Raw genomic sequence first — 14,233 nt, forward strand, 5'->3', positions numbered from 1 at the left:
CTCTCAGCAGGTAACTTATGGTAAATGCCTCTTACCTCTGTTGTCTTTCCACCCACATTTTCATGGCTTTAGTTCAGGGCCTTGTCTGAAACACTAGCTTAGCTTTCCAAGTGGCCTCTCTGCTTCCCTTCCTTCATCTCTCCAATCCATTTCTACACCATTACCCTGTCGTAAAATGAAAAACCTCATCCAGCTACTGTTCTGCCTCTAGTCTTGTAGGGCCTTTCTATTGGATTAAATGGCAACTTCCTATAGGATAAAATTCCCAACTTTTTAGCATGGCTTACAGGGCCGTTTCTGCCCAGGCATTGAGCCACCTTTCCTCTGAGCCTTCACAATGGTGACCACTGTGGGTACGGCTTGGTTATTTCCTCATACAGCTTCCAGTTTCAGGCTTCATGCTGTTTTCCAAATGTCCTTCTTCTCCTGGATAGTACTGGAAGCTTCAGCTTTAGGTACCTCCTCTGTGAAATCTTTTTTGAGCCACCTAAGGAATATTGTTTATCCTTAATAAAGCACTCTCAAAATACTCATTTCAGTGTATTATAATCACTTGCTTTATTTCTAATCACTCAAGGCATTCATTGAAGGCAGAGAATATGACTCTTCACATTGCTGGGCACATTAACGTGTTTGCTGAATGAATAGATGAAAGAATAAAGGAGAAATGTTATTGTGTTTATTGGTTTTTATACAAGATGTCTTAGTGAACACAAACATTTTACGAATGATAGGGGAAAAGGGGATAGCCTAAGAAGAACTTTTAGCCCTAAAATATGGAGTTGGGAAATTCATTAATTTTTTAATGTTAATTTAATATTTGCTAGATGCCTAGCATTGTATTATGTGGTATTTAAATAAATTTTGAAAAATGCAATTGGTGTGATTTATCAAGGGCCTTAAAATGGAGAAAATGCCAACAATACAAGAGAGTTTTATGAGATGACATATGATTAAATCTTGAATGACTCAATAAGAAGTGCTGTTGGTTCTGAAAAAGGTGTCTTTTTGGGCTGGAGGGATAATCACAAAAATACCTCAGGTTCTTGAAAGACCTGTTGAAGTCTGTTCTGCAGCAATGATGCTCATATAATTCAATAGTTTTCAGGTATTAAGGAGATAGCTTTCTCTTTTGGCTTTGTTGAAGATGAAAGTATGTAATATTTGTGTTTGAACAATAACTTTTTAAAAAGATTTTAAAGCTTTTGTGTTGCAGGAAAACAAAGTTGAATATCTTCATAGTGTCATTCAAAATAATGAAGGTGAAGATGGTTTGCAAGTGGGAGAAAGAAGAGATGATTCATTTAAACCAATTAGGATGTGAAGGGAAAACACTTTGCCTGAGGTTTCTCCTCATCATGGTATACCCCAGTTTGGGGAGCTTTGGGAGTATCAACCGCTTATCATTGACACGGTAGTTACCTCCTCGTGTACTTTAATTTTTTAAATAAGTGAATATTTACAAGGTTAGATTTCATGCCTTTTTTTATTTCTTACCTAAGGTATTTCTCAGTTGTGTTGTTGTATCTTAATCTAATTTATATCCTTTCGTGATTCTGTGTACGGAGAACAGGAACTCCTTTAAAAAAGAATAGATCAACCACTTTCCTGTAGGGGTCGCTGTGAGAGTAGCAGTCTGGCATCCTTCCTTTGCCGCCTAGCACCTTGTGGCATGACTTGGCACAATTTGCCTAAGGATTGTGAGATCTGGCTTGTTTTGGTATTTTATTTTTCAGAGTGGTATGAGCTCTAAGTCCACCAAAAATTCTGCAAGCTCATAACTATGCATTCTTTTACTTTGGTTCTGTGTATGTTGCACCTGTGTTGTTGTTTTTTTTTTTAACCATGTATTTGATGTATGGTTATTTTAGAGTTCTTATTATGCTCCATTTGCATATGACAAATATATACACATAGACACCATTTTAGCAGCTTTTGCAACATGCATGATGGTGGCTGAAACTTGGCCTTCTATAGGATCCCAGATTATTATTTAATGGGGTTGTCACTCAGGACACTTACTGGCTTTCTCCAGTGCTCTTAAAAAAATTGAATTGAGCATGATGAGGTGCATCCCCTTGATTAAATGTTTTTCCTCCTATGCAATCACCATTAGCTGTTTGGCTCCCATTCTGCATTCTTTTGAAGCAGCCCTGCATTGCAAATCAATATCTTTCTGAAAAGGCAGTGTGTTGTGAATTGCCTGGACAGCACATGCACGGATACTTTGGCTGCAATGCTGCTGCAGAGCCCGGTTACTCTGCCTTCCTGGGAACTCCACAGGCAAGTCCATCGTGTTTGGAAAAAAAAAAAATTAGATTTTTTGGAGAAAATAATTGAGCTGTTAAAGCTATTGATAGTGAATGTTAGCATGTCCTTTGACATGTTTCTTCTGAACTGTTTTTGGTCTTATTCCACTGAGATTAGCTTCTCTTAGGAGATTTCTGGGCTTTTTTTTTTTTTTTTTTTTCTTGCTTATGCATCCCCCTCTCTTGGTTGTAGTACGGCCGTACCATTTCAGCTTGCTAGTGCAGAAAGATGTGAATTCAGTTGCTGTTATGAGCCTGGCCTGGTGCAAACACATTGCTAGAGACATGTTAAAGAGTTCCAGGTGAATCAAGCCTGAGGGAGACAACAGCAGAACGGTAAGACAGAGCATGCTTAAAATTATAGCAGGGGTTTTAATTTGGAGCATCTCGGCAAGTCTGAATCCTGACTCAGTCATTTACAACTTAAAAAGGATTCATTTTATGCATGTCATTTTACTCACTTCCTTCTATTTAACTGCCAGAAACATCACAGATTGATAAAGGGGGTATTTAAATTAGGGATCTGACTGGAGGTTACTCATGGGAGAGTCTTTTGAGGCTCCCGAGGCTACTGTTCCTAGTTTGTAAACACCAGTAGCAGAGATAAGATGGGGAAAAGGTTTTACGACTGCTTCTTTGCCATATCTGAGTCTTATTCCTTCTGAAACTAGTCTTTATTTATTATAGCTGAAAGAGATCTTACAGATTGTTTTTGCCTGGCTATGCTTGGCTGAATGCCCTCTGAGTCAAGCAAGTGAAGGACGAGAGACTACTTTTTCCATTTGAGTAAACTGATGTCCATGAATTTAGCTGGATTGGATCTGAGTAGAATAAATATCTCTAATATATTAGGGACCTGGGGCTTCCTCCCTGCTCATCCTACCTCCTTCCCTTTTGGATCACAGAAATGCACCTGCTTTAAGTGTGTGCTGCTGAGCAGAGGTCAGTGTGCTGGTATTTTGCATCATTGCACCTGTAGTGGTTATGCTTTCATGTACAGAAGTGATGATTCTTCATGCAGTTCTGCTTGAAGTGCTGGCTCTGATAGTAGACTATTAGCATTTTGGATGCTAATGGAGAACCCCTGCATTCATGAAGGACCATGGTAGCAGACAGCCTACTCCAATGATGCTTACCTGCTTGTAAAGCAGATAAAATTGAGAGATAGGAATGTAAACCTTGACGTCTTCAGAGACTGAATTTTTGTTTCCTTTGTTAATTGTCACACAGTTGACATATTTGATGTGGTGGGGGTTTGAACTTGAAGGACGTGTTTTAATAGTGTTCGGAGTGAGACTAATAACATTACTTAGCCCTAGTGACTTTATGTGGATTCACCTGTTATTATATACATGCTGAATGTTAAGGATGTCAGCATTTGATTTTTTGCTTTAAAAATATTCCACTTATGTCTAGTTTAATTAACTTAGTCCTTTATGTAAAATGTAAATGTGTAGTTGGTGAATATTAAGAAAATCATCAGGAGCTTGCATGTTGGCTATAAGCCAGTTCTGTATAATTTGTGACATAAGTAAATGTAAGAAAGATCACCTGATTAGTTGATAGGCTAATTGACAGAAATACTGGTAACTGTTGTGGTTCACTGTGAGTGAATTTCTTTAATGGTGCGGTGCTTCTATATTCACTCAACTATTTACTGTTGAGGTTGGACATTGATTTTTGGGAGTGAATATTTGGATTTTCTTCCAAAGATAGATCAAATTTACCTCTCTTTTTTAAAAACTTTTTTTTCTGTTTAGAAGACGTTGCGCCCTGTGTTTACTGTTTCTTTTTCTGAGAATAATGTGTTTTAGCTATTTATATTTTTACTTTTACTTTGTGTGAGTTGTGAGGATTTTTTTTCATCCTGTGACAGAAGGAATTGTAAATTTACAAAAAGTAATTTTTAAAAAGTAGAGCAATAATATGACTGCTTTTACAATCATGTGATATTTCTCTCATTCTGCAAATATTGATTAGCCACCTACTATGTGTAAAACATTGTAAGACCTGCTGTATAAAGGAAGTATGGATGAAACAGTACCTTTTCCTGAAGGAGCTTAGAAATAGTTATATTGGTATTTTCCCCTGGAATATGCCCTATTATGCTTTCTCATGGATAGTCAGTTTGGTGCTTTTTAATCCTCTCCTTTTAAAAAAGCATTTGTTTGTTAAACAAACATTTATGGAATCTATTGTGTAATAGTGGTGAGTAAAACAGATGTGGTCATGGTTCTTATGGAACTTACAGTCTACTACTTTTTTCTTTTTTTCAATTGAGCCGAGGTTCTCACTGTGTTGGCCAGGTTTGTCTTGAGCTCCTGGACTCAAGTGACTCTCCTGCTTTGGCCTTCCAAAGTACTGGGATTACAGGCATTAGCCACTACTGCCAGCTACAGTCTACTTTTAAAAATATTTCAAAGAGAAAATATGTGGCAAGTTTTTTTTTTTTCTTTCATTTTGGTGATTATGAAGGAGATACTGTATGCTTTGATATTTTTTATTGTGGTAAAATATATATAACACAAATCTTGCCATTATTACCATTTTTAAGTTTATATTTCAGTGGCATTAAATATATTCACATTGTTTGCAACCATCACCACTATCCATTTCCAGAACTTTTTCATCAACCCAAACAGAAACCTTACCCTGCTCTCATTAAATAGTAACTACACATTCCCCTTCCCCCTGCCCCTGGTAATCTTATTCTGTTTTCTGTGTCTATGAGTTTGGTATTCTAAGTACCTCATAGTATATTAAATGGAGTTGTATGTATTTTTCCTTTTGTCTCTGCCCTGTTTTACTTAGCATGTTTTCAAGGTTCATCCATGTTGTAGCATGTATCAGAATTTCATTCCTTCTTAATGCATTCCTTGATTTTTATATAGGATAGACAGCAGTTTTTCCTCATCTGATGACATGAATCAAGTTCCTGTATGGACATCATAATAGATACTTTAAATATACTAAAATAGCCTATGGGAAAGGGCAAGGAATAAGGAATAGAAATGCACTGAGAGAAAGAGTTATGGATATATTATATATTATTTTCATATATTTATCTATGGGTGTATTATAATTGAGATGCTAAGATTTTCACATCAATTCTTTGCTGATAGCAGCAATCAGCTGAAATAATTGGAAGCTGGGCCATAGCTTTTGTCATTATTAACGTTTGAATTTCACCCACTGTACTTCCATCTTCTTACTCTATTTTACTTCATAAACAAAGACTGATCATGTTGAGGTCATCTTACAGAGTCAGAGACTCTTAGAGCTGGCAGGTACTTTAGAAATTGTTATTTAATTGGTTCATTATCATTCACTAGCCAGTGTGAGAGGAAAACTCAGTCTCCTGCTGCCCACTGTGGGCCTTCTTTCACTCCCCACCCCATTTTCAGTGGAAACAACCAGAAAACCCCAAGTATCCTCTGAGTTTGACAGAAATCGTAGAGGGTGTAAACTTGATGCTGTATTAAGAAGTTTTCCACTGGATGAGGTAAGCCTAGCTTCATGAATACAGCTTTCTGTTTCTCAGATTTCTTCCTGATACTGCTTCCATAAATCCAGACGGTTTTTCTGAGGGGACCTTTTTTAGAAAGCCAAGTTAAGGCCTCAGTGCTGTTCATTTGTTTTCTATCGACCATTTTGACAGTTCTTAGACTGGGTCAGTCAGCAGTTTATATCCATGCTTTTAACTCACTATCCAGGGGACCCAACCATTTATAGAGGAGGAAGATTCAACATAGCAATATCTAATACCTGAGCCTTCCAGCTAAGCCTGCTCCTTCTTAATGAGTCTTGCTTTCTGTCCCCCTATTTTTCTGTTATGGCCTGACTTTTGTTATGAGACTAATTCAGAATCAGATTAATCAAATATATGTTAAATTTGAGTGGTAGGTTTGTGGGGAGAGAGGGAAGATGGGTCAGAAAACCTTAAACCAGTGAGCAGTTATTTTACACAGCTTTGGAAGTACTTTCTTTTTCTTTCTTTTTCTTTTTTTTCCATCAGGAGAGATAAGAGAGAATGAAGAGAAATTGAGAGAATTGTAGTTAAAGTTGTTTTTTGTTTATTTCTGTCAGGATGTAAGTCCCAGGGGACGTGTATGAAAGCCAACACAGTGGTCAAGAGCTTGAGCTTTGTATTCGGAGTCCTGTAATCAATCCCATCTCCTGTGTTTATTTTCTGTGGCCTTGGACATGTTACTTAATTCATGTGTGCCTCAATTTAACCATCTGCGAAATTGAGATAATATTATTACCTTTCTTATGAGGTTGTTGTGGAGATTAATTGGGAAGCTATTTTAAAGCATTTTTAATAGTAACTTACATAATAAGAGTTCAACAAAAGTTAGCCATCATCATCATTGTCATCTCATCTAGAAATCCTTAATTTCCATCTCTTTTCTATCAGCTGCATTATATCTTGCCCAAGATCCTTCTGTAGTTTGATTATAGAGCATATATAATTATTTCTTAGTGTTACTGAGTTTGAGTGGATAAAAGGAGTATGTAATAGAAAGCTCCAATATCCTATTTATCATCTGGCAGACTTTGGAAGGGTGAATGTTCTTTAGACTTACTTTTCTGCCCAGTTGATAACACGTTTGCCCCAGCAGCTTATTCCTCAGGTAAATGAAATCTTGGTAAAAATACAAAGTTGACAGTGAAATGCTTCTGGAAGCACTGGAGTTTGTTTCCAGGTGACAGACAAACAGCAGGATGTGTGTATCCCACTGGTTTTCTCTATTCACCTTGCATCTCTTAGGCAAGATTTGGTATTGATTTTTCTCAGCTATAGGAAAGGTTTGCAGAACCAGTCTTCATGAAATCAGTTAGGAGTATTACTAATGGGTTACTGTCAAATTTATTATCACTGAGATTTTAGCTCTTTACAATAGATGAATCAATTGTTAAAGCAACATTGAAAGATACTTCCATTTTCTCCTCAAAGGTTCATTGTTCCCAGTGTTTCTCTTCATAAGCTCTGTGTGGTTAGTGACCCATATATGATTCTCTGAAAATGTTAAGAGCTTCGAAAGTCAATTCTATATTGAGTGATGCCCTGTATTTTCCTGAACTCTTTGATGGAGTTTGCAATCTAGATTTATTTTATAAGAAGAAAAACATTAAACTTTTCAACTTTATAACATCACTCTTGACATCAACCACTAAATTATTATCCAAACACTAATAATACATTTATATTTTATTAAAAAGGTGGTTATTGTAGTTTTGGAGATGTATGTTGTATTTATATAGCCATCTGTTTCAGAGTAAGAAGATAGTACACAATTTTATTTGTCCTTTAGAGAAGGAATTTAAAAATATTTATACTCTTTATTTTAAAATGCTGTTCATATGGTTACCAGGGGGAAAGAATTCAGATCCTAAAGGATCAGTCATATCTCCAGTAGTGTTTTCTCTTCAGTTTTCATTTTTTAATGTTACTGCACCTTCTGGATGCTGTATCTTACATGAGGGACAGAATAGTGAGCTACAGATATTTGAAAGGTAGAGACATGAAGGAAGAACTGGCCTGGTTTAGTATAAAGAAGCCAGGGGTGGTTTAGTGAAACTCAAAAGTGAAACCAAACAGAATTCAGAAGGCACTTGAGACTGTCTTTTGCACGGCCTTTGAGACAAGTGAGCTTCTGCAGTCCCTGTGATGTTTAAAAATACCTCTCAAACACTAAGCATATGTGTATAGGTAGAAAGCGTCCTGGACCATATTATTGATTTCAAGTCTATGAATCTGAGATCAGCCTCTTCTGTTTATTAGTAGTTAGTGCTTCTGACATGGTAGACAATTTTAGTTTTTAAATTGGGGTGGTTAACAGTCAGCCCCCTTTGCCAGCTTAGTTCACACTGCTGCATGTTATGGGGTCCTTTGGAAATGCACTCTGGTTTTCCATTCTCAGGTAGAACCCAAGGCAAAACCTAAAAAAGAAAAGCTATGTTTAAACCTGTAAATCCTGTGGGAGAGGGAGGAAAAGTTTTTATTTGAAGGAACAGACCTTTTTTTTTTTTTTTTTTTTTTTCCTAGAATAAGAGCTTTAAGGGAATAGTGTCTTGATGAAGAAACTAATTAGCCATGCAGTGTGAGCCACTTTGTGTAGCTTGATTTTTCTATTTTGTAGAGAATAGGTATTCCATTTCCCCAATGCAGCTATAGGAATTTTGTAGATTGGAAAACGCTGTGCTTTGTGGAATCTCAAAACAAAGTCACCCGCTTGCTGTGCTTGGAGCTTCTCATCTCCTGTGTCCCATTTCTGAGCCCTTTGGCTATAAATGTTTTGGTGAGGGGTGGGGTGAATATAGATATCAATTTTAATATTTCACCTCTTAACACATGTCATTTGGTCATATACTATGAATTCTGCACTCCTGACTCTGACTTTTTTCCATGATGGCATTTTAACCAGCATATAATTGTGGATGTCAACTGGAAGTCAGAAAATGTACATACTTTCTTCTTTCTCTTGTTGACCTTTTTGGAATATTTAATGTTTTTAGTGGAAACAGTGTCTGAAAGACATCTCATCTGGCTTTCCACATAATCAGAATAGGATTTAATCTGGAGCGGGAAATGTTCAGTTATGCCGTTTGGGCCAAAGGTTCCCTCACACGCCGACCCCAAAGGAGGACCTGTTTTAGGATACATGGTACTCTTCACAAATGTAAGTTCCTTTTCAAATTTCTTTTCTGGATCCTGAGGTGACTTCCCTCTAAGTTTTACCTCCAAATCTACCAAATAAACCCTAGTAAGTAGTAAGCAAAGCTAGATTCTGAATTCAATTCTGCTCAGGATAATTTTATAGTAATTGTTTTTATAGATATGATGGCCAGCAGCAAAACAATGTTCCTATATTAGAGACACATACATCTATAAATTTCTATGCAGGAAGTAATGTCATATATGCTGCTATAACCCATGTATATTCTTTCTTCTCTACCTGTCACTCATTCCAATCCCATGGCTATTTAAATTCATAAACATATTGGATGTATATTATTGCAAATTTTATTTCAGAGCTCAAAATATATTGAGTTATCTGATAACTACCATGAACTTTTGCGATGTTTGAGTAAATTTTTATCACTCATTATACACAGAGACTGAAATAAATTTTCCCTCTAAATTTGCCCTCTCTCACAATCACACTCTCTTATTTGACCATAACAACAGAATATATCATTACATGGTTTACAGCACCATGTCTCAAACTTCAAGGTGCACAGAAATCAACCAGGGATCTTGTTAAAATTCAGATTCTGACTCGGTAGAACTGCAATCGGTCTGGGATCCCAGGTGATGCCAGTGCTGCCAGTCTGCAAGCAGCAAGGGGTTAACTTTTCCAGATGAAATTCTGGTCTGCAAAGCTGACTACATTCTGAAAAACTTATACAGACAACTAACAATAGGGCTGGTGATTCTACCCTTGCTATGAGTGTTCATTAAAACTTTAGGTTAAATTTATCATTATGATTTGGACAAAATGAAGAACCTAGAGGTCAGAAAATATAGGCATCTACCTATGTGAGCCTTAAAAAAAACTGTATCTCATCTGAAATGTGTAATTATCACAGAAGAGAAAGCGACTAAATAAAATTATTTTAGCAACATATACCAAAGGTTAAGCTTCTGGAAGGACTACCTAACATTCCATAATAGAATTAGCAAAACGGTTATCAAGCCTATTAATGGCAAGGATTGAAGTCCAGTAAGGGATGTAACAAAACTATAGTCACTGAAGCAGCATAAATGAATGTAGTGTCCTCAAGAGTTCTCCATTCAGTTGTGTCCACTAGCTGATGAATTCAGGATTTAAGTGAAATTAGGTCAGATGCCAAAGAAATCATGTAGTAGAAAAATAAGCATTTTAAAACTAAATTGCAATATTAGACATTGAATTCTGATGAATGGAAACATCTGGTAAAGTGTTTTCATGACTGGAAAACATCTCAACACAGAAGGTACCTTGTTTTTAGTGTAGTTTCTCAGGACTAATTTTTTTTTTAATGACCTATTTTTAGTTAAAGGGGAAAGCTTATAATTAGCAAAACAGTTCATCATTGAGTAAATTTTAACAGAACTATTGCATGCCCAGTCTTTTGTGCTTGGGGAACACTAAAGAAACAGAAGATATGGTTTGTGTGCTCAAGGTGTTTACAGTCTGGTCATGGAAATACAAACACGTGAGAAACAGTGCTCAGCAAAGACAGAGCTCCCCCCACCCACCAAAATAAACCGAACACATGAAAACAAATTCTACAGTAACTTATATAAGAATATATGATAACGTATGTTTCAGTAACAAATTATAAAGTACAATCTAAAAATGATGTAGTTGGTAGTGAGGGCATTTTTGGTTGTGACAGTGACAGTGATATAAGGGCAGGACTAGCATTTAGTAAGAACCATGGTTGCCAGATGTTCTACAATGTGTACTGCTGTGCAAATGCTGCACCCAAATAATTTTCAGCCACAATGCCCAGGATGCCACCACTGAGAAACAGTTTCAGGATGTCAGAGTTAAGTAAAATCTGAAAAGACTGGAGACATCAAGAGAAGTGTATTCATAGTATGTACCTGTCTTTGTCCTTTCTACATCTTAAAATTCTAACAAAGTGGAACACAAAGGAAGCACAAAGAAATGAATTTATGTGTGAGACTTTACTATTTAGTCTATCTAAAATTATTTACCAGCTGCAAACTGCTGCCTAGAGTTCATAGTAGAACATTAGAGCTAAAACTGATCTGTATCATTTTACAGATGAGAAGACTGAGATCTGGGGAGTTTAAGTGGCTTGTTTTGAGGCACTTAGTTCTGACTTCCATGGGCAGTATGCTTGCATGTATGTTAGGTAATGTTCTGAAGGTGATTTTAGGCAAGATCTTGGTTCTCATAAAACAAAGCTGTAAGTAAAACACATTCTTGCATATATCATTCTATATGCCTATATATCTTTGCTCTATGTAGCCACTGTTACTGCCATCTCTGTGTATATGCACATACTGTTAGGAGAAAATAGAGAAGACAGCAAGCAAAGAGAGGAAAGCATACTTTTAGACTTGACAGATTTAAGTTATAGATGAAGGCAGTTATCATTGGTTATGATTCTAGTGGCAATGATTCTAATTCTTCCTACCCCTCTCTTCTACCCAAAACTCTTGCACATCTATCCTTACTAGCTGAAATTACTTTTATAAGGGAGGAAACTTCTTGTTCTGTAATGCTTAAAGTTCAGATAATACTGGGAGACATAGTGCTATGATTTAAGTGCTCAAAAACTTATAAATGACTGATGATTTTTTAATATTGGGAGCAGATTTTAAGTAGGATAAAGCCATCAGGCCCTCCTGGGGTATTGGACAAAGGGAAAAAAACAAATGAAAGAGGTTGTCAAGATTTTTGCTTGTTTCATAGTTTTGCACTGGACCTGTGATGGACATTCCTTTCATGAATATCAAAAGAGCATGACCTAGCTACAGCCTAATGCATGATACATATTTGCTGTGGGTTGACCTGGAGTCTTTTAAACCGATTCTTTTCCAGTGTCTGCCTTCAACTAAGAGTGTGGAGTAGAGCAGTGGAGAAGATCACACTCTGAACCCAGTAAAATGCTTATCACCAGAAAAAGGGTGATTCAAAGGGACAATTTTCAGCCCGAATGAATTCACTTGAAATGAATGCCAAGCTTAACTGAATTAAGTTCTGCGCTTTCAAATCCACTGCTGTGAGTTCAGTAGACAGTTGTCTGGATCTTACATAGCTCTAAGCTAAAATCGTAGGTCAAACTGTGACTTTTGGAGCCTCATACACGGTTTGAATTTCTACTCAGTTTTGAGTTTGCCAGCAAATGAACAAGTTCCTGTTAATAATGAGTAGACCAAATTAATCACTTCAGATGAATATCCATATGTATGGGTGCATCTCAAAGCAAGTTTGAAATTCTAGCTTCTATTTAATTTACTGGAAAAAAAGAAGTTTATTTTGGTATTTGTGATGATTTCTTCCTTTTATCTGTTTTCGAATACCAGGAGACATCCCTGCTTATGTGATTTTTTGTTACTTCAGTTTCTAAATGGAACAAGTAGTATGAAAAAGTACAGTCATGGAGAAAACTATTCTTAGTTCTTATTGATATTTGAATGTCTTGTTTTCACACGATACTGATAGCATAGCTGTCTACTGGAATTTGCCTTGGGCAGAGGTGCCAAAGATGTTTTCTTCTGGCCCCATGATTTGTGAAAACCACTTTTAACCTGTGGAAGTTCCTTATTTTCCACGAGTTAATGAACAAATCTTTACTGTACTCTTCAAGAGGAGATTTTAAGGGAAGGGTACTTTAGGGGGCTATAAAATGAATATAAGACATAGTCCTTGCCCTGTGGAAGAGATAATTAGGTTGTTGACATTAAAGTATCACAAAAAGAATAATTACAGTCTAAGGTATGCAAAAATATTGGAGCAGACTAAATTCACTGAAGTGAATTATTAATAAAGGATTGGTCTGAGTGGGTGGGATTTAATCAACAAGTGCATTTAGGCAAAGGCAATTTTGGAGACAAGTCATGGCTTGGTAGGAGGAAGGTTTTCGGGCTGAGGACACTAAAAGCATGGGTGAAGGACAGTGAAGCTGATGGACAGTGCGTAGAATGTCCGAGGGTCTCCTGTGTCCAGAATGTTCACAGCTCATGGCCTTTGTATTTGGCCAAGTACCCACATCTTTAAGAATATGTGTAGCTAAGAAATGTAATTTTGAAAACCAATTTGTCTCCATTTAAGCATTGATTACTGACCTAATTAAATTCCCTTAATGTCATATACTAATTTAGTGTAACTGATTATTTTGCCATATTCTAGATACTTTTAAACAAAGAAGACATACCTAAATGTAATTATTACAAATTATTAATATATTACTATACTTAACAGTGTAGTTTTAAGTAATCTTATTATTATTTCTCTGTTCTTTTTTATAGCTTTCTGGGGTTATAGATCCACTTATTTAGATTTCTTCCAGGGGGTTCAGTAATAATATTTTTTGTGTCTTTTTGGGATTGTGTAATCTTTACAGGGCCACAAGTAAAAGAATCCCTTCTCAGAACAGCCATGGTTACAGGATCTGAGTTGTTGACTGTTGGGGTCCTGGATGCTTTTTTCAAGTCAGAGATTCACATCTGAGTCACGGGTTGGCAGTCAAGCTGAGTTTTCTTTTTAAGGGTTAAATTTCATATGTGTTATTAAAATTTAACTTACTTAAAAAAATGCTTTCCATACTGGTTCACATAGGTTTTCTTTTTAATCTTGTTTCTCTCCACCAGATGTGTACTTTGTAATACGTTGCTTAGGAAACATCATCTGCCCTTTAGCCTGTTGCATTACATCCACCCACCTGGTCTGCTGTCATTGGAACATGCTGTGTTGCTTTTCTTTCTACACTCATGCTACTTGGACCCTCCCCACAGGCCCTGATCATTCATTCCTGCCCTTGATACAGTTCCTTGCTACTTTTTTTTCTAGCACTTCTTGGCTTACTCAGAGTTCTGTATCTTAAAATCAACCGTATCGTGTTATATTCATTCTTTTATATTATAGCTGCCATTTGGCCTTTATAGTAACTTTTTTCTTTTGAAATCATAATGAACTCATGGTCTTTCAACAGCTCAGCTTGTTCTATTTAACCATACTTTTATTTTTCCTTTTGATGCTCAAATAATCAGTTTGGTCAGTGGGAACCCCTTTCGGCAGATTCCTTTGTCCTTCTAGCATGATCCCTGACATTTTTGAAAGGGTGCTAGTTTTCTGGTAACAGCTGGATGTTTCCTGGCTCTTTCACACTTCCTGCACCGTGAACTGGAATCTATTACTTTCCAAAGAGTTCTTCCTTTCCTTACTGGAGAATTGGAATGT

At 36.6% G+C, this 14,233-nt stretch overlaps 1 protein-coding gene across 8 annotated transcripts in view; it reads left to right on the forward strand.

The window, feature by feature from the left end:
• CDK14 (cyclin dependent kinase 14) overlaps nucleotides 1-14,233 on the forward strand; it is a 798,330-nt gene that overhangs the window by 302,065 nt on the left and 482,032 nt on the right. The window contains exon 1 of one of the 8 annotated variants that reach the window (XM_050782867.1): nucleotides 1,485-2,283. The exons of 5 other annotated variants lie outside the window; for them this stretch is intronic. In XM_050782867.1, the coding sequence (XP_050638824.1) occupies nucleotides 2,101-2,283 (183 nt within the window). In that variant the 5' untranslated portion in view covers nucleotides 1,485-2,100. Of the gene's footprint in view, nucleotides 1-1,484; nucleotides 2,284-2,492; nucleotides 2,646-14,233 lie in introns of those variants that run through there. 2 more of the 8 variants (XM_050782866.1, XM_050782872.1) reach the window with 2 other exon arrangements.

This window comes from Macaca thibetana, chromosome 3, assembly GCF_024542745.1.
Source record: "Macaca thibetana thibetana isolate TM-01 chromosome 3, ASM2454274v1, whole genome shotgun sequence".
In the NCBI taxonomy this organism is placed as follows: Eukaryota; Metazoa; Chordata; class Mammalia; order Primates; family Cercopithecidae; genus Macaca; species Macaca thibetana.